The sequence below is a fragment of the Chiloscyllium plagiosum genome, chromosome 18 (genome assembly GCF_004010195.1).
Source record: "Chiloscyllium plagiosum isolate BGI_BamShark_2017 chromosome 18, ASM401019v2, whole genome shotgun sequence".
NCBI lineage: Eukaryota > Metazoa > Chordata > Chondrichthyes > Orectolobiformes > Hemiscylliidae > Chiloscyllium > Chiloscyllium plagiosum.
In genome coordinates, this window is record NC_057727.1 from 53,831,681 (window position 1) to 53,853,786 (window position 22,106).

The 22,106-nt window shown below is 39.7% G+C and overlaps 1 protein-coding gene across 5 annotated transcripts in view; it reads right to left on the bottom strand.

Annotated features, from left to right (window-relative positions):
* LOC122559217 (protein NEDD1-like) overlaps positions 1-22,106 on the bottom strand; it is an 83,792-nt gene that overhangs the window by 40,084 nt on the left and 21,602 nt on the right. For 4 of the 5 annotated variants that reach the window (XM_043708598.1, XM_043708600.1, XM_043708596.1 and 1 more), the window contains 4 exons: positions 16,984-17,100; positions 9,921-10,061; positions 5,488-5,717; positions 2,604-2,805 (listed from right to left, as the gene is read on the bottom strand). In XM_043708598.1, the coding sequence (XP_043564533.1) occupies positions 2,604-2,805; positions 5,488-5,717; positions 9,921-10,061; positions 16,984-17,100 (690 nt within the window). The remainder of the gene's footprint in view (positions 1-2,603; positions 2,806-5,487; positions 5,718-9,920; positions 10,062-16,983; positions 17,101-22,106) is intronic. The other variant, XM_043708599.1, reaches the window with a different exon arrangement.

Below are 22,106 nucleotides of genomic sequence, written 5' to 3' on the forward strand. Positions count from 1 at the left end.
GAAGATGTAATAGCAGACCATTCGGTGAGGAGATGGCCTAGTTTAATTATCACTGGATGGTTAATTCAGAGACCCAGGTAATATTCTCGCGCCTGGGTTCAAATCTCACCACGGCAGATGGTGGAACTGGAATTCAATGAAAACGTGGGATGAAAAGTCCAATAACGATCATGAATCAGTTATCGATTGTTGGGGGGTAAAACCTATCTTGTCCACTAAATGTCCTTGAGGGTAAGAAACTGCTATCCTTACCAAGTGACTCCAGACCCACAGCAATGTGGTTGACTCTTATTTGCCCTTTGGACAGTTAGGGATAGGCAATAAATGACATCTATGAATTAATTTTTAAAAATGGTAACCATTAAGATGGCTTAAGGGCTATATAGAGCTGGTTGGGTGGATGAGACGTAGAATTGCATGAGTTCGCATTTAATTAGTATGGAGGCTATAGGAAGCACAGGAGTGGCTGTGAAAGAATGAGTTGGTAAAAAAAATTGAGCTCTAACAGGATGTGCGAGAGGGAAAGAGAGAGAGAGAGAGAGAGATGGATGTAAGCAAGACATTTATCAACCACCTCACTACCCATAGCCACCTCTTTTTGAAGACTGGTGGTGACTACCGTAACTCTATCTTGCACCTCCCCAGTGAAGATCCTGTTGGTTGGAAGATCAATTCTCAGTAATGGTCTGTCATTCCAAGACATTGCTCTGTATATTCTCTTCCAATTTTCCAGCACACTGATACCTAAGGAAGGAAAAGCGGGCCAAGTTTCATATTAACAGACCCTTTATGAGAACTGGTCCAAGAATAAGAATTCTCAAAATCAAGATGCTTAAATGGAATGAATCTAGGTCAGAAAGCACAGGAGTGATATCAGTAAGGACCAATGATAGCAGAGTTTTGCATGGGCTGAAGTTTAGGAAGAGGGGAATATGAGGAGCCAGCCAGAAGTGCAATGGAACACTGAAGACTGAAAGGTAGCAAAAAGCACAGACAAGGATTTATGCAGATGAACAATGTGGGGATAGCTTGAACAATGTGACCAAGTTGAAATAGGTTATTCTAGTGAGTGCACAGGCTTACAGTTTCCAGATCACCTGAACATGAAAAATGACACCAAGTTTACAAAGATAACAAGACAATAGTTTGGGTCTTCCCAATATCTAATTGTAAGAAATTACTATTTGCCCTGTACTAATTGCCAACCATGCAATAGATAATTAAATGGAAGGATCAAGGGAAGAGGAGGTAATGGTGAGGACAGGTGGATGTAATCAGTATCTATGTGGAAAACGTTTTTGTTTCAGATGATGCTGTTGAAGGGAAACATGTGGAAGCTATGGAAAGGAGTCAGATTTATTCGGTTGTTGCCTGGTATTGAGGGAAGGTATTATGAGGAAAGGCTGAGGGACTTGAGGCAGTTTTCATTGGAGAGAAGAAGGTTGAGAGGTGACTTCGTAGAGACGTATAAGATAATCAGAGTGTTAGATAGGGTGGACAGTGAGAGCGTTTTTCCTTGGATGGTGATGGCTAGCACGAGGGGACATAGCTTTAAATTAAGGGGTGATAGATATAGGTCAGTTGTCAGAGGTAGTTTCTTTACTCATAGTATAATAGGGGCATGGAACGCACTGCCTGCAACAATAGTAACTCATCAACTTTCAGGGCATTTAAATGGTCATTGGATATCCAGATGGACGAGAATGGAATAGTGTAAGTTAGATGAGCTTCAGATTGGTTCCACAGATCGGCGCAACATGGAGGGCTGAAGGGCCTGTACTGCGCTGTAATGTTTTATGTTCTGTGTAGATAAAAGAAACACAGAAGCAAAGAGTGCTCCTTGGGGAAATATTAGATGTAATGGCATAGGAATGGGAAGTAATAATTCTCCGGCAATGATGAGAGAGATATGAATGGAAGCAGTTAAATCCAAAACCAGCTATTATCAAGTCAGCTGTTGGAAGTGCACGATGTGGTCAACTGCAACAAACTATTGTAATTGTGGCTGAAATTAGTGCAGACCACGGATTGTGACTGTGACCATAAAACTACTAAGTAATGAAGCCTGCTGTGTTTCTGCTGCCTTTTGTCATTATGGATTTTTCTTGCCTCTTTAAAGTTAACTTGATTCAGCAACATTTGATTGCGGATGGGAAAATACGACAGAAGTATTGAGACTGAAGGAATAGGGGCAAGATTTCAAAAAGGAAATTCAATAGCTCTGGCCCAAATCAGAAACGAAAGATGAAGATTACCTGTCGAGCCTCTTGTTGTTATGCCACCTGAGCAAAGCTTAGATTAATTACAAACTGTATGCAAATCAATAATGAAAATATTGCATTTGCATTATAGGCAGGAGCTGAAGAAATTGAAACTTCTCCCCTAAAGTGTACCAAGCAAAGTTTGATCTTAGAAGCAAATATCTTTTGCAGGTGAAAACTGGAGTCTGTCTACAGGGCAGATTCTATGGCATTACAACATGGCAGTATTCAGCACTACCTAACTATCAACAGGAGTGGTGAACATTTCTACCTCTCTATTGCCATGAAAATGAAACAGCTTACACTTTATGAAAAACACAGCTGAGGAAAAATGATACTGACCTGAAACTTGCCTCTCACAGCCTGAAGTTTAATACATCGTACAGCACCCTTGTGAGCCTTGGAAGATTTCACTGGAAATTCCATGTTTCTGAGGTCATATAGGCTGACCTTTCCCCGGGAGGTTCCAATCAACAGAGCAGTCCCATCTGGTAAGAGCTCAAGTGCAGTTAGTGGACAATCTGCTCGAATACAGTACAATACACTGGAAATATAATAAATTAAGATGTTGGCGGAGGGGTGAAGAGGTAGTCACAAGCAAGATAAAACCAGTGCAGGGTAATAATCCTTATGTCCAAAACAAAGGCAAAAATAATGAAAACTCAAGATTTCTCAAGACGGATTGATTTATCATTATTTTGTGTTTGCTTCTAATTTACTTGTGTCAGCATCAAAGACTAATATCTGTATTTTGCTGACATTTATATGAGTCACAGTAGATAATCAATCATAAACATCATTATTGCCACTATCAATAAAGCAGCAGCCATATCTGGAAATTTGATAGGTATCTTATAGACATAGATGAGTCAAAAGAGTGACAAGATTTGTGAAATAGGTCATTTACAATGTAAAATCAAACTATTTTGTGGGGACAACAGGAAAAATAAATACATGTTAAATATTAAACCTTTCAAAAAAGAGGGGACAACAGCACATAATCCTTAGCTTCAAATACAAAAAGATCGATTAGATTAGATTAGATTACTTGCAGTGTGGAAACAGGCCCTTCGGCCCAACAAGTCCACACTGACCCGCCGAAGCGCAACCCACCCAGACCCATTCCCCTACATTTACCCCTCACCTAACACTACGGGCAATTTAGCATGGCCAATTCACCTAACCTGCACATTTTTGGACTGTGGGAGGAAACCCACGCAGACACGGAGAACGTGCAAACTCCACACAGTCAGTCGCATGTGAGCATCAATAATGAAGATTACAAAAAAAAGTTTTAAATTCACCAACTTAGAATCAAAGAGTAAGGACAAATTTACACAAAGACAGAAAACACTCTTCAAAAAGTTGGCGTGGACTCAGTGGGCTGAATCATCTGCTTCTATACTGTAGGGATTCTATGATTCTATAATAAAAATGGAAACAGCTTAGTTTAGATTTATTAAAATATCAGAATTGAAAGGCTTCAGGTACATCGGTTTAATGGTTCAAATTTCTCAGTACACTGAGTGGTGATCTGGAGATCTTCAAGATTATTAAAAGTAAATGAGAAGGTTAGCAAAACACTACAGAGCACAAATATAACTTGACACAAAAACTAATTTAAGGGGAAGACAAAAATAATTAGAATACAGCGGTCTCTACATAAAATATTAAAGAAAATTCCAAAACTTGATTAAAAGGGAATAAGACAGCAGCTTGTTAAAAACACGAGCAGCAAAGAGCATAATGGAATTAGACAAGACGGAGAAAAAGAAGTGTATGAACACAAAAGCAAAATACTGGGGATGCTAGACCATGAAATAAGTAAAAATGTTGAAGATACGCAGGCTGCACCTTTGAAGATAAAGAGACTTAACCCTTCAGATCAATGACCCTTCATCAAGATGGAAGTAGTTAGAAAAGCAATAGGTATTAAGTGCAGAGCTGGGTGAAAGGATAAGGATAGAGGAGAACAAAAATGAATATCTGTCATGGATGCAAAGACAGGAGAAGTTAAAAAGACAAAAAGAATGATAATGCAAGACAAATGACATTCGTAATGGCAGGAAGGAACTCTCTAGCACACCTAATTCTATTTGAACATTTAGGGGAGCGTTTTCAGAAATGTACGGGGTAATAGCAAGTCCAGCTGTACTCTGCTGTCTAAACAATAAATCACACTGCTCTACATCTCTACAGGCTCAACTTGGAAGTTCAGATTTCAACTGGAGGATAATTCTGTTCTAGAGATTGGTACAATTAGATTGAAACTATCCAAGGTGTAAGAAGCTCAACAATAACATGACAAGCCACCCATTTTATCTTTTATGTAGCTTTCTTCATGCACTAAGAATGAATGAGACACTGTGGAAGGAACTTGGGAAAAACTGAGTTTTGCAGACATTAAGCAAAATCAATATTTAGAAGCTCTCTAGTGTGTGTGTGTGTGTGTGCAAAAAACAAAAATAAAACAACAGGAGCTCTGGGTTACATGTTACTGCTGCTATTAGTGGTCAAGCACACATTGCTAAGAGCACAATTACAAAACAAATCTTACTCGTGGGAGATGCAAGCTGGCACTGTAACAATGCACCAAGCTGAGATTTTGTGGCCACTTAATTTATTTAGCATCCAGAATAGAACATTCTAACATTATTCATTTGAACAATCTAAACTTCTTAAAACCATTGAAAGTCTAGCATAGTAAGTCACATTATTACAGATGAGTCAAGCTTTTTTAAAAAAAAAGGTTTGTGGTCACATAGTAAAGAAATCCCTTTTCTCAATTCTAGTCAATTAGATTAAACTACAGCACATATTTTCAAGTCATACCAGTGAGCATTTTAAGCATTATGTACAGGTCTTTTGGAAAGGTGTAACATATATTTCTGAGCTCTGCCAGCATGAGTAATTTGAATTAACTTCAGTAGGTATGTAGCCATCAATAGAGAGAGCTGTTAATGAGCAATAGAGCACTGAGCAAGAGCTATTGAGCCTAAAACAGAATAAGAACTATCAGAAGTCATTAGCCCAGGGATTATATTTCAACTTCAACTCAATGCCAACTTAACTGAATTTGCTTAGGTTGTTGGATTCATCAGCTGTTGCTCAGATCCTGGTCTTACTGTTGAAGCAAAACAGCTTTAACGAGAGAGTTTGTCTAATGGATGACTTGATTATGCTAAGCAGCATCTATGGAAATTATTGCTGGAATTTGAATACATACGATTTGCTCCGAACATCAACTGCAGAGATTTGTTTATCCAGGCCAACTGTGATGACCAATGGCTCAATCACTGGTGAGAAACAAAGGGCTGTTGCAGGGGCTTTGTGGACATGATCAAAGCTATGCTGCAACTGTAGGCTGTTGATGTCCCATGTTCTAAAACTGCCATCATCACCAACACTCCCCAACATTGACTGCTGGAAGCAAGAGAACTTCAGGTCACGAAGGGGCTGAAATAAAATCACACAGCAGTTCACAAGTGGATCCATCACCCAAAAAGTAAATGATTTCACAATGTTCAGTGGAGTCCCAAGAAATGTGTTCCTATGCCATCTATTCAGATTATGTACATGGCCTGATCAACAGCATTTTGTTTTACAACTACAACACAGAACAGTTTACAAATTTTATAAAGAAAAAAAAGTCTTTTCCCTTTCACCTGGAATTTTGACTGACTTTTTCTGAACTGCAAACAATTGACCGAAATTCCAAAGAATCAGCACTTTTTAAAGAGAGTTATTCTCAGTCCTCTGCTAAATGCATGGGAAGATCTGAAGAACCCCTTCTGCACTTGCATTTCATTTCGCAACCTCAGTATTTGTACCAAACATATACCTCTCCCTTTCCAAATACCTGTGCCTTTCTTAAGTTTGCTCACAAAATATCTTGTGTCTGTATAGCATCTTTCATGACCTGATATATTCCAAAGCGTTTTACAGTGAGTGAAGTACTTTTAGAAGTGCAGACACTATTTCGATATGGGAAATATGGCAGGTTCAAGCAACATAATAAAGATCAGCTAATCTATTTTCATGATGCTGGTTGAGAGATAAACATTGGTCTAGAAACATCTACATTCCTCTTCAACATATTGACAATTCTTCTACATCCATCTACAGTGCAAACAGGGCTGAGTTTAGCATTGTATCTGAGAATGGAGTACTCCTTCAGCATTGCACTCAGTCTGTCTGAACTTCTGTACCAATTCTCTGGATGAGGACTTCAATCTACAATGCTCTAAACTCAATTGTGCTACTCAGTGAACCACAGCTGAAACGAACATAACATAATATATCAGAAAACCCTGAGTGCACTGATAAGAAAGCACAATCGAAATGAAGTCCAACTACCAATAACGTTTTGCCAGATGAACTTTGAGAGTGATTTTAATCATAATCATTACTCCTACACTTCAGCACATTTTAAAAATATCTAGCTGCCTTGATATTTTGTTCCAGCACTCTCCTGAAGGCAAGAACACCTGTTGGCTATGATTTAACAATTCAGCATCTCTTGAACAAACTCATGTTTTAATGCGGTAATAACTAAAGACACAGAGCTTTTCTTCATGAAGGTGGAGTGATTTGTTCAGTCTCACAGCTCTCATCCAAAATTCCCAGTGTCCTAGCTGTCCCTTACTTGCATGCAGTTATTTCAACCAATTTATTTGGATATACAATGACACATTTGAGACTGATGGACCTAGATAATTAATAATCACTACCTATTTTCCTTAACCTTAACAATAATGCTAGCAAAGTCTAACAATGTGATTAATAATACACGAACATTATTGAACTGGCTACTCTTCATCTGACAGTTTGGATAGCAAGTATGAACAGGATAGACAGTAGTAAAGCAAGGAGTGTTCAGACTACCAATGTAATTCAGTTGTGTGCACAAGAGTTAACTACCAAACCTACACAAATCAAACACTTTGGCAACTTTCAGTGAGGATCACTGGAAAATTTGATCCTAACCTAGCCCAGCAGGCTAGCAATCCTGCAAAAACTGATTTGTAAAATTGGAGGCAGTTGATTATTGTCACTGAATGGGAAATGCAATTTCACAAGTGCAAGCATAGAGCATGCACAGTTACAGCTAAATAACCCACAAACGCTTCAACAGCAGTTTGAATGTGCTATGAGGGAAACTAGCTAAATTGGAAAAGGTCATTTGCAATTGTCTTTACCTCCTTCAAAACTGTTCATTGGAAGTCGTAATTCAGCTGTATTTCCCTTTCACAAAGTGGACTTCAACTGCTTTTTACCAACGTGACTGAAGGACGTGTAGACAAAACAAAGCTAGCACACAGATTATTAAACTCGAGAGGGTTCAGAAAAAAATTACCAGACTGTTGTCAGGAATGGGGGCTTTAAGATATAGAAATAGACTGGGACCTTTTTCACTGGCGCATAGGAGATTGAGAGATGACCTTAGAGATTTATAAGGGGCACAGATAACAGAATGGCAAGGGTCTTTTCCCTAGGGTGGGTAAGTTAATATTTTCAAGGCGAAAGAAAAAAAGATTTAAAAAGGACATCGGGGCAATGTCTTTTTTTTTAAATGCAGAGAGTGGTTTGTGTGGAATGAACTACCAGACAAAGTGGTGGTCATAATCCTAACTGTTAGAAGAGATTTGGGTAAGTTCATGAATAGGAAGGATACAGGCCAAGTGCAAGCAGGTTGGGAACAAGGTTGGCATGGACTGGTGGGACCTAAGGGTCTGTTTCCATGCCACAGGTATTCAGGAAAACTTGTGGAACGTTGGCACTTATTTCATGGGGATTGCAGATACGAATAGGGAAATCGTACCGCAACTGTACAAAGTGCTAGAGAAACCACATTCATAGCCCTGGGATAAATTTGGTCCCCTTATTGAAGGGAAAAATATTTAATTGAAGGCAGTTGACAGAAGGTTCACCAGGATGATCCTTGGTATGGAGGGAGTCATCTTATGAGCAAAGATTAAATAGATTGGGACGCTACTTAGAGTTTAGAAGAATGATAGGCGATCTAACTGAAACATGTAGGATATTTAACAGGCTTGACAGAATGTTTCATGTCATGGGAGAGTCTAGGACCAGAGGGCATAGTCTCAGTATAAACGGATGCCAATTTAAGACTGAGATGATGAGGAATTTCTTCCCCTCAGAAGATTTTAAGTCTTGCCAAAGCGAGGCATGGAGGAAGAGTCCTATTTTTAAGAATGCAATAGATTCTCATTCAGTTGGGGAAATCAAGGTTACAGGCATGGGGCAGGAAAGTGGATTGAGGAATGTTGGACCAGCCATGGTTTTATTTAATGGGGGAGCACCCTCAAGGGGAAAAACAGTTTACTTCTGGTCTTATTACTTATGGTCTTACGGATGCATTTGGATGATCTAATGCAGGAGAGAAGTAGACAATAAATGGCGTCAACATTCAGAGGGGTCTAGACATACAGGTCCACAATTCCCTGAAAGGGGCAACAGAAGTGTATAAGGTGGTCAAGGCAGAAGTCATGCTTGTCTTCAGTTGACAGAGTATAAAAATTGGCAAGTCATGTTGCAGCTGTTTCAAACTTTAGATAGGCCACATTTGGAAAATTGTGTACTGGTCAACTCACAACAAGGAGGATATGGAGAGGGTACAGAAATGGGTTTCCAGGCTATGGCCTGGTTTGGAGGGTATTAGCTATGAGGAGAGATTGGACAAACTTGGTTTGTTTTCACTTGAACAAAGGATGAGGGATGACCTGATAGTAGTTTACAAAATTATATGGGCATTGATAGAATGGATAGTTGGTAGTCTTTTACCCCGGGGTAGAAATGTCAATTACTAAGGGACATAGGTTTAAGGTAAAAGGGGTAAGTTTAAAGGAAAAGTGTGGGGCAAGTTTTTTTTTTATGTACAAAGGGTAATAAGTGCATGGAATGGACTGCTAGAGATAGTGATGGAGCTAGAGATAATAGCAAGACGAAAGAGACAGATAAAGTATTAGTCAGGGAATAGAGGGATATAGACCATACAGAGAGTCATAAGATTTTCAGTTTAGAAAGACATCACGTGTCAGCACAGCCTCGGTGGGCAAAAGGGCTTGTTCCTGTGCTATACTGTTCTTGTTCGCTCAATATTGTTAATAACTCCACTGGACATAATTACAAACATTCTTTTGATCTTGAAGTAGAGTGCACCAGTCAGAAATTTCAAGTTCTTGAATAGAACCAATGAATGAATTACATAAACAAGACAACATAATGCCTGTTCATGAGAAATTATCAGCAAATGAAAATAATCTACTCTACGGAAAATTTATTTGAAAAAAAAAAGTGTGCTGATATCACTTTGAATTACAACCAAAACAATGCACTTTAAAAGCTCGGGGGTAACCTGGACTATTGGATTTCTAAAGAACAAAGTTTTTCAAGTTATATTTCAGTTCAATGTTAAAGTTTGAAACAGGGTGAGATGTTGTTGCTTCTCAGGACTATGATATCAGAGCAGTTGTCGACCATAGAAGGGTTTTAGTTTTCTTCATGAGACAGGTTGTCAACACAGCAGTGTAGGAATTACTTTGTAAATCAGAAAAGCTAGTAAATGCCCCAAACTAGAGAAACCTTAAACATTTCAAGTATCAGAGCTCCTTCATGTGGCCATTGAAGGCACTGTACCTGTTGACTATGAGAGCAAAACCTGGGGGGAGCTTCATCAGTCAGCATGCTGTGCAGAATAATGTCACCACTCAGTGACCCTGAGAGAATGCACTGGTCATCCCAATCAGTGGTGAGACAAGTCACTGCAGTCTTGTGACCCTGATCAGAGAGAAAAGGAGATTAAAAATAAAACATCCAACTACACCTTGATCATGCGCACCAATACCAACTATGAGATTATACATGTAGCCCTCAGCACAGAAATCAATACATATTGCACCTGTTTATTCTCTCTAATTTAGAACCACGGTCTTTGTTTAAAGCCAACAACTTGTACTGAAATGTAATTCTTCAAGTATAAATAAACATTTGTGAAAAATATGGATGCTAATTCAATTTTTAAAAAAATAAAAACATTGTTATTGGCAGCATGGAGAATTCTGAGCAAATGCACACAGACAATGTTCGATCATTAAAATATGAAAAACAAACAAGCACTGGACATTACTTCATTCGTCCTAAGGCAGATTCAAAGACTGTTCAAGCTGTTCAAAAACAGAGGTAACTTTAAAGTCTGAACCAGAAAAGGTATAGAGGACAAGTTTTGTATTCAACCACTGAAGCTTATTTAGACTCCCATTAGTTTCAGGAGAAAAAGTGAGGGTGGCAAATGCTGGGGATCAGAGTTGAGAATGTGGTGCTGGAAATGGCAGCAGGTCAGGCAGCATCTGAGGGGGCAGGAAAATCCACGTTTCTGGCACTAGCTCTTCATCGGGAATGATGAAGGGCCTATGCCCGAAATGTCGATTTTCCTGCTCCTCAGATGCTGCCTGACCTGCTGTGCGTTTCCAGCACCACACTCTCAACTCCCGTTGCTTACAACTTCCAGGATAAGTATTGTTCCTTCCAACAAAAAAGTCAGAGGGAAACATATAAGTTAATAACTGCAGCATTCAACACCATTTACAATTTTGCAGATATCATTTGGGCAAATAAGTGACAAGTAACATTCACAGCAGACATGTGGAAGTCAATAGACATTTCCAACAAAAGAGAATCTAACCATCATTCCATCACATTCAATTGCAGTACCATCACTGAATCCCCCACTTCCAGGTTCCTGAAGGTTTCCCAGAGGCGCACTGACACAGATGGACCACGTGTCATCTAGGCATCTGGAAAGAAAATGGCAGAAAAAGCCCTGTCGACCCTGCAAGCTCCACCTTACTGAACAGAATCACACTTCACAGACAATATCCCCAGACATCTCCATCACCATCCCTGGCTATGTCCTGTCCCACCAGCACGCAGTTGGGACATAACTAAGACTGCGTCTGCGGCAGGTGATGAGGGAACCAACAACAACTTGACATCATCCTTATCAATCTGCCAGATGCATCAGTGAGAGTGATCACTGCACAGTCTTTGTTGAGACAAAGTCCCACCGTCACATAGAGAATATCGTCCATTATGTTGTTTAGTACTGCTATAGTGCCCTTAGGACAAACTTCAAGCAGATCGAGCAACTCAAGACTGGGTCCACGAGGTGAGCTGTCAACAGCAGCAACATTATACTCCAACACAATCTGTAACCTCAAGGCCCAGCCTAACCTCCACTCAACCATCACCATCAAACCTGGGGATCAACCTTAGTTCAATGGAGAGTGCAGGAGGATGTACCAAGAGCAGTATCAAGAATCATGCCTAAAAATGAGGTGTCAGGCAACTAAACTCGACTATTTCATAAGATACACGAGCAGAATTAAGCCATTTGGCCCATCGAGTCTGCTCCACCGTTCGATCATGGCTGATATGCTCCTAACCCCCATTTTCCTGCCTTCTCTCCATATCCCTTCAACCCATTACCAATTAAAAACCTGTATAATGCCTCCTTAAATTTACTCACTGTCTCAGCATTCCTCATACTTTGGTGTAGCGAATTCCACAGATTCATATCCCTTTGGGAGAAGTAGTTTCTCCTCAATGTTGTTTTAAATTTGCTACACCTTATCTTAAGATTATGATCTCCTCTTGGATGCTCCACAAGAGGAAGCATCTGCGTCACATCTATTTTATCCATACCTTTTATCATCTTGAATACCTCAATTCGATCTCCCCTCATTCTTCTAGTATAGGCCTGCATTGTTCAATTTCTCTTCAATTTGACAAACCCCTCATCTTCTAGTAAACCTCCTCTGAACTGCTTCATTTCTCAATTAAGGGAACTAAAACAGTGTGCAATACTGCAGGTGCAGTCTTACCAATACCTTGAATAGTTGCAACAATACTTCCTTATATTTATATTCTATTCCCTTAGCTATAAAAGTCAACATTCCATACATTTACTTTATTATCAGTGTACCTGCACGCTAGTTTTCTGTGACTCATGAACGAAGACACTCTGATCCCTCTGCACCAAAGCACCCTGAAGGCTCTCCTCATTAAGATAATAGGTCGCCTTCCCATTTTTTCACCCCAAATGCATGATCTCACACTTATCCACGTTTAACTCCAACTGCCACATTTTCACCCACTCTCCAATCTATATCCATTTGCAAAGTTCTTTTTGCCGCATTACAATGTACCGTCCTGTCTATTTTTGTGTCACCCACAAATTTGGCTTATAGAACCTTCTATCCCTGTATCCAAGTCATTAATGTAAATTGTAAACAGCTGAGGCCCAAGGACCAAACCCTGTCACACCCCACTAGTTACATCTTGCCATTGAAAAAAAAGAAACCATTTATCCTGAATCTCTGGTTGTTGGACAGAAGTCAGAGTCATCTATCCAGGCTAATAAATCACCCCAAGTCCCTTATGATCCAACCTTGTGAATCAACCTTTTGTTTGGAACTTTACCAAATACCTTCCCGAAGTCCAGATACATTACATCGACAGGATGCTCATTATCCACTTTGCTTTTTACATCTTTGAAGAACTCTAGCAAATTGGTCAAACATCATTTGCTCTTCATAAAACCATGTGGACTCTGATAAATAGCATTTTGACTTTCCAAATGTCCTAATATTGCTTCCTTGATAATTAATTTTAACACTTTTCCAATAACAGATATTAAACTAACTGGTCTGTAATTTCCCCACATTTTGCCTCTTCCCCTTTTTGAATAAGGTTGTTATATTAGCCATTTTTTCAATCAACTGGAACTTTTCCCATGTCCAGGGAATTTTGAAATATTGAAACCAATGGACCTACCATCTCTGCTGCACTTCCTTTAATACCCTAGGATGTAGGCCATCATGCATATCAAACAGTACAAGCAGAAAGTGGCAGACAGAGCTAAGCGAAGCCATAGCCAGATCAGATCTAGGCTCCGCAATCTTGCTACATCCAGTTGTTGAATTCACCATAAATATGGAGTCCATCCTCAATGATGGAAGAGATCAGCACATCAGTGAAAATAAACAAATAAGGCTGGAGCATTTGCAGTGACCTTCTGCCAGAAGTGCTGACTGAATGATCCATCTCGGCCTCCTCTAGTCATCCTCAGCATCACAGATACCAGTCGTCAGCCAACTCAATTCACTCCTTGTGACATGAAGAAATTGTTGGAGGCACTGGATACTGTGAAGGCTACAGGCCCTGACAACATTCGTGCAATAGTACTGAAGATTTGTGCTCCAGAACATGCTACTTCCTGAGCAAAGCTCTTCCAGGACAGTTAAAATACTAGGATCTACTTGACAATGTAGAAAATTGCCCAGTTATGTCCTGAACAAAAAGCAGGACAAATCCAACTCGGCCAATTATTCCCCCATTAGTCTATTATTGACCATCAGTAAAGTGGGCGGCACGGTGGCACAGTGGTTAGCACTGCTGCCTCGCAGCGCCAGAGACCCGGGTTCAATTCCCGACTCAGGCGAACAAAAAGCAGGACAAATCCAACTCGGCCAATTATTCCCCCATTTGTCTATTATTGACCATCAGTAAAGTAATGGAAGGTTATCATCAACAGTGCTGTCAAGCAGCACCTGCTCAGCAATACCCTCCTCAATGATGCCCAGTTTGGAGTTCCACCAGGGCCACTCAGGCTCCTGACCTCATTATAGCCTTGGTTCAAACATGGACAAAAAGAGATGAATGCCAGAAGTCAGGTTAAAGTGATATTAAAGCTGCATTCAACTAAATGTGGCATCAAAAAGCCCTAGCAAGACTGGAATCAATGGGTATTGGGGGAAAATTCCATGCCGGCTGGAGTCATATCTGGAACATCGGAATATGACTGCGGTTGTTAGAGGTCAGTCATCGCTGCTCCAGGACATCTCTGCAGTAGTTTCTCAGGTTGTGTCCCAGGCTCAACCATCTTCAGCTGCTTCATCAAATAACCTTCCCTCCATCAAAGAGTCACAAGTTGAGATGTTCATGAATGGTTGCACAATGTTCAGCACCATTTGCGACTCCTCAAACATTGAAGCAGTTCATTGTCAAATGCAACAAGATCCAGGCTTGGGCTGACAAGTGGCAAGTAACATTTACACCACTTAAATGCCAAGCTATGATCATTTTTGATGAGATAATCTAACCACCACCATTTGATTCAATGGTATTACCACTGACCAGAAACTCAACTGGACTCGCCACAAAAATACAATGGCTAGAAATATAGTGCCACATTACTCAACTTCTAACTTCCCAAAGTCTGTCCACCATCGACAAGGCACAAATCAGACGTGTGATGGAATGTTCCCCACTTGTCTGCATGAATGCAACCCCAACAACACAAGAGACTTGACACCATCCAGGACAAAGCAGGCCACTTCAGTAGTACTACGTCCTCCACTCCTTTTACTATCGATGCTCAGTAGTATCAGTGTGTACCATCTGCAGGATGCACCACAGAAATTCATTGGAAATCCTTACACACACCTGCCAAACATCCAACCACCCAGAAGGACAAGGGTGGAAGATAAATGGGAACGCCACAGGTCACCCTTTAAGACACTCACCATCCTGACTTTGAAATATATCACTGTTCCTTCACTGTCACTGGGTCAAAGTCCTAGCATTCCCTCCCTCAGGGCATTGTGGGTCAATCTACAGCACATGGACTGCAGCAGTTCAAGAAGGCAGCTCACCACCACTTTCTTGAGGGCAACTAGGGATGGGTAGTAAATGTGGGCCATCCAGCAAAGCCCATGTCCCACAAATTGAATTTAAAAAGAAACATTGACGAGAAATTGAATTTGGAACAATATAAAAAATTCTGCAGCCACAAGAAAAATTTACAAATGGGAGTTATGTAGTGAATAACTAACCACTTTATTCCCCAAAGCCCATGCACCACCCAAAAGGCACAAATAATGTAATGGAATACGCTCCATTTCCCTCAATGATTTCAGTTTTAACAAAACTGAAGGAGGTCTTACCAGTTACGATAGAGATCAGCATCGGACCTTAAACTTTCAGCCCTTTTGTCATCTGCACATTGGCAGCAGTATGTACTAATCAACAGCTACACTTACCAAACTTTCTTCAACACTTTCCAAACTTCTAACCACTAGAAGAAACATCGCTACCGCTTGCAAGTCCCCTCTGAAGGCAAACATAATCCTGGCTTTGCAATTATAATAGTTACTTCTCCATTTCCAGTGTGCAAATTCCTGAAAATCTTTTCTAACAGCAATGTGGACTACAGATAATGCAACAGTTCATGCAAACTGTTCACCACCACCGTCAAAATCAAGCATTAAATACTTTTATGTCCAATGATGATCACACCCAACAAACATTTTTTTTTAAATTCCCTTATGTATTGGTTTTAACATGTTCAATTTCAGTTCCAATCTTTCTGAACGCTCTGTTCTGGAAATTCAGCTTATTGTACCCCATTTGAGGACAAAGATGTGTTCGAGATACATAACTTAAAGCAACAACTTTGTGAATCATTTTTCTAATATGCTCATGATTAACATTATGTGTGGACAATTCTTAATTGCTATCAGAAAACTTTTGTCAGACTAAGCTGGTTACAATAGCCACAAAGTTGTAAGGATCAGACAGGGATGATATACAAGTACAGACTGGATAATGAGGCCACACAATGGTAGCAGCCAATTGTGTCACATGTACAAGCAGCCAATTGTGTCACATGTACAAGCAGCCAATTGTGTCACATGTACGAAATTACAGAAATAACTGAAACTATCTAGCATTGGCCTGCAAGTTGAGACAGAACCACTGCTCACCCATAAAGTTCCTGGAATATCACTGACCTGAGCAGGCAAGAAAAGCTTCAATTTGTTATGGTGCCCAGAGGATTGTGCCCAAATACACAAGCAGTTCAATCTCAGTCTGCTGAGTGAAAAAGAGGAAAGTTGGCCATCAAACCACACTTAAGCTTTTTGTCTGACAACTGCAGAGACTGAAATTAAAAGCAGCATATTACCAATATATCTACTCCCATCTTCTAACAAGGGTATTTGAGATCCAATCAGGGGATCAATGCTACCACTGTGTGGCCACAGTGTATCACCCAGTCTGTACTTGTACATCATCACGACATTAGCCTTACAACCTTGTACCGATTGTAACCTGCTTAGTCCAGCAAGTTTTTCTGAAAGCAATGAAGAGCTGTCCACATATCATGTTAATCATGAGCACATTAGAATAAACTGAATCACAAAGCTGTAGGTTTAAATAATGCATATGATGGGTGGTTGGGTCTGGGGCATTGGATCCCCTTGGGGTGTCAGGCCTGTGTGTGTATGTGTCTGTCTGTCTACTATTGCATCAGTGGGTTTTTTTTTCCAGAGGCTCTCAGATGCCAGGTAATTACCTATTGGAAACATTAACATGCTTGGCCAATCAGATACAGTTAGTTGCAAAGGAATTTTCACATGGTCCTGATATGCTACTCCAGTTTATGCTTCAGCAACAGTTATCTTCCAATGCAAGATTTAGGCCCCTGAATTGACTGAGGGAGTTGGTGAAATTTTTTTCATCTGGAGTGTATTTCCACGGTTAGTGAACTTTTACTGCTTCTATTCTCAGGATTCTAATCAGGCAAAAATATCTCAGGAATTAGCAGCCCCAAAAATCCCAGCAAGTTTCCAGGACTACATACCTTGTAGGATTTGTACAACTTTTTGGTTTTCAAGTCCCATATGTTGACAGCAGAATCTGTTCCTCCACTCAGAATGAAATTCATTGCGGAATTCAGTGAGACACAAGTCTGCCCTCTCTTCACAGAATGAAACACACACGTAAAACATCAGAGGTAATAGTCATTTTAAAAATAAATTTTTAAAAAATCAATAGTTAGCATTCATTTTGTGTTTCTGACAGAGTAAGCAATTTAAAAAGTAAATTAAAACAAAAATAAAAATGAGGGCAAAGTTGGCAGTAAGTGATGAAAGGGAAAACTGAACTAGACTGTCTCAAAATGTATTGAAAGTTCAAAGATGAGAAAATAGACAAGATTAAACTTAAATGCTTTAGGAAGGAAACCACAGAATGTTACACTATAAAAAGGTCCCATCTGGTCCACCATGCTTGTGTTAGCCTTTTGGAAACTACATCCAATTAATGTCCTTCCAGTATGCCTTTGTATAATTTTTCACTCATTAAGAACAGAAGGAATTTTAAAATCATGTAAATGCAAAGCATGTTTAGGCTTAAGGAAGTGTTAACAGAGGTTGCAATTGAGACAAAGCTATGCCCACATTTGTATGAGCACAAAGAACTAAAGGCAATTGCTCACATGAACTGGCTGAGCAGAATTGCTCATCAGGCTACTGTAATTTCTATATAACGCCAGGTTGGCTCAACATACTGCACAGGTGCCCATTCAATAATACACAATGCTGCATTTATAAACCAAGCTAAATGAGATCTGGAATAGAACAATTAGATATTACATGCATCTTTAAATAAACTATCTAGACCGTATCAAAATATAAATCCGTTATTTTTGAGAAAGTGGTGTATCTTTAAAGAATATTTGATAAATGAATTGGAGGAGAGTATCCAGAGAAGGTGGCAGCCATCTCAAAAGAAGGAATTCAAGAAACTGTCTCAGCACACATTCTTAGGGATTCACTGGAACCAGAGAAAGTTGAATGCCACACACAAACTCATGTTAAAAATGTATTATAAACATATAACAATAACAAACTAATAAACACACCCATAACATGTAAAACATCAAAGGGCATAGGTGGGAAGAATGAAACATGTGGAGGCAAAAAGATATAGAGGAAATTAGCTTGGCTCTATGTGAAGGGCGACATGTTAAACGGCTTCTGAATTTCTTGGAAAAGATAATCAATTTGTCAATTTTGTCAAATAGGAATCGACTTTTTCACAGTCAACTGGTTCCTGAATTCAGAATGCTTACAAGTAGGATGGGGATGGGATAGATTTTGAAGATAGTTAAAAATTGATGGAAAATCATTGCAGTACAAGGAGCTGCACAGACATAATAGTAATTGTAATAGCTCCTCAATAATTACTGTTTGAATCATTTTTGCCAGCATTAGATAAAATAATTTCAATTGGGGAAAAAGAAATTGTCTGATGCTTATGCACACAGCAGCTTACCATATCCACAGGACTTCTTGAAATACTTTACAAATCAATAATTTAAACTGCAATTTTAATTTTAATCTCCGAACATCATTCTCAAGTTGAATGCACCAGGCAATGTACAGCATCATCCCAAATAACAGCAAGTTTAACAATTTGTATTATTGATTGAGGTATGAATACATTCAGCAAAATATCAAAAGACAAGTTCCTTATTCAACTTAAGCCACCATCACAAGATTTTTAAGGCCTATTTAGGCAGGCCATTGGAATCATAGTACAGAGTGACAAGAGAACTCACCACTATGTTGACACAAGATGCATGTTAAAGAGAGTTTTAAACCTTTTGTGTGTTGCGTTTTTCAGTAATAAAACAGAAAGTAGATATTCAGCTGTGTTTTGAAATCAGCAGAAAAAGAGAAATGTTTGTTCACACAAACACCCCAAAACCTGCTGACTCCCTCATGTACCAAGACGCACAGAGGTAAAGATGGATGTTAGAGAATAGCATGCAACGAAGGTGAACAGAATACAAGGTGTCGTTTTGGTTGGAGGAATTCTCCTCTTCGGGTTAGTCTCCACATTGTTTGTTTGTTGGAGTAATAAGGTTTTGTTATCTCAATTTAGCAGTAGCTACCCTGAATTATTTTGAAGTCGGATGTCATTGCCACACAATAAGGAAATGCATTGGTTACTCACAACTAATTTGATGAACTAGATTCTGCACAACTCTCTTCCATTAAGTGTTGCACGTGAAGACTTGAAGTCTGCACTGGAGTTTTGGGTCAGCCCGCAAACAATGGAAAGTGGGATTCTGCCAATCCTTTGGTCAGTAAACAGTCAGTTATATTTAGAACTTTCCAAAAGCACTTTGAGATATGAGCGAAACTTTTGTGCAGAAATCACACAAGGCCATTTTGGGTTAAGGTCAGTTCCAAAGCAGAGTCAAGCTGGACTTCAAACATGAATTATTTTCACACCCCACAGATGCTGCCATCTGCTTCATATACCAAGTTTTTTTCACCATGCTCAGTTTTAATTTCAGACCTTCAGCACTTACAGTATTCTGCATTTATTGGTTCAAGGTAAATTGTCTATATACCATGCTATTCTTTCATTTTTAAAACATCCATTCCTATCACATTGCCATGGACTTATAACAACTGCATAACACCCAAATTAAAAGATGGCATGGTAGTTCAATGTACACATTGTAGTAGCATCCTAAATTACACTCAAAAGACTAAATGGGGTTTTAACTCATTACACTCTGACTCAGAATGGAGAGTTTACCAACAACACAAAAATGAAGTAAGTTGAAGACAATCATACAGGAGTAGGATGTAACATAACAGTAAAAAAAGTTAAATGATAAACATTGTGTTTAATAGCAGCAAATAGGCAAATGATGTCTTGGACAAAGTGTACAAGAAATAGGAGTGAGAGAAGAACATACAGCCTGCTGAATGAGTTCCATCATTCAGTTATCATTATGGCTGATATTGGATTTCAACTCAACTTTCCTGCACAGGCAAAAGGATACCACAAAAGTTAGGAAAAAAAAAAAAGAGTAAGATCATGCATTTATAAAACTGTCGAATACATTCTAGAGCATTGCAAAATTTTTCACACATAAACATTTTGAATGGCGGTCACTGTCACAAGAGCTGAGTTGTCAACAGATTCAAGTTTTTGAAGGGTGAAAATAAAGACATCTTCAAGCAGTAACAGCACAGAGGTGTAAAAAGGTGCAAAAATTGGATTTGGAATGACAATGGAGATAAATGGTGGAGTAATGGAAATCTGTGCAATCAGATAGATGGTGGACAAGCAATTTTTTTGTTCGAACAGGCACCAAAGCTTTGCAAGATCATTTTCTGCTTGGCCACATGGCCGTGCAGGGGACAGAGACAATGGAGAAGAAGCAAAGCAAACTTAAGTTTTCTAAACCAAGAAATTGAAACAAGTTTTCATTCCTGCTCAACATTCAGTTTTGTAAAACGGGTTATGATTGCAAATTTGAGACAGAAATTCGTAATGCAGGAAACAGAGTACAATTTTGAACAATGGTTGTTAGAATTGAGATTAGATTAGATTAGATTAGATTAGATTACACCTGATCTGCACATCTTTGGACTGTGGGAGGAAACCGGAGCACCCGGAGGAAACCCACGCAGACACGGGGAGAATGTGCAAACTCCACACAGTCAGTCGCCTGAGGCGGGAATTGAACCCGGGTCTCTGGCGCTGTGAGACAGCAGTGCTAACCACTGTGCCACCGTGCCGCCCACAATATTTTGGAACTGTATCTTTAAATTTAGGGTAAATCGACTATAAGACATAGGACTGGAAGTAAGGCCATTCAGCCCATCGAGTCCACTCTGCCATTCAATGATGGTTGATCATTGAATGATCAACTCCACTCACCCGCATTCTCCCCATATCCCTTAATTCCTTGCAAGATCAAGAATTTATCAATCTCTGCATCAAAGACATTTAATGGCACCGCCTCCACTGCGCTCCATGGCGAATAAGGGGGTTACAACAGCAATTTTCCAATCAGCTGGGACTTTCCCTGACTCATGATTTTTCAAATATCACAACCAACGCCTCTGCTATTTCCTCAGCCACCTCCCTCAGAACTCTAGGATGTAGCCCATCAGTGCCAGGAGATTTGTCAATATTTAGACCTTTTAGCTCTTCTAGCACTTTCTCTTTTGTAATGGTCACTATACTCAACTCTGCTCCCTGACTCTCCTTAATTGCTGGGATATTACCCACATCTTCTACATGAAGACTGACACAAAGTACTTAAGTTCTTCAGCTAGTCAAATGTCCAATTCTGCTGTCAACTGGACAGTAAGCCTGGACGGCTGGATTGCTAGCGATAAACAGTGGAAAAGGTCAACTTGCTTGAAAGGAAGACAATGTTTTACTGAAAAAGTGTAAAATGTTTACACTTGGAAACAATGACAAGGGTGTCAGAATGTATCATGAAGACACAAATTTCCTTAAGTCCTAGAAAGACACAATTATCAGTTGAACGGTTAGCTATTCACTCCTAAAACAATAAGAAATTAGAATCAAAAGATAGTTAATTAACAATTCTACCTTGAGACAAGGTATCAACAGTATCTGTTTCACATTGCCATATGGAAGACGGCTGAGGAAGTTTGATATCAGGTTATAAGCTGTGCTGTACCTCAGTAAAAATTGCAGATGGGCAGTTTCGAGTGTGCTCAGCAGCCTGTAAATTGATCTTGATGGGATGATGGAAGTTTGCACTGTATTACTACTACTTGAAAACTTTGATTCAAAAAGTATGGTTGTTTCAGTTTTCAGCGCTGCGAATGTCTTTTTCTTTTAAAAAGAATCATTAGATTAGATTAGATTACATTACAGTGTGGAAACAGGCCCTTTGGCCCAACAAGTCCACACCGACCCTCCGAAGCGCAACCCACCCATACCCCTACATTTACCCCTTCACCTAACACTACGGGCAATTTAGCACGGCCAATTCACCTTACCTGCACATCTTTGGACTGTGGGAGGAAACCGGAGCACCCAGAGGAAACCCACGCAGACACGGGAAGAACGTGCAAACTCCACACAGTCAGTCGCCTGAGGCGGGAAAGTAATTGAGTTAGAGACCACCTTTCTAAG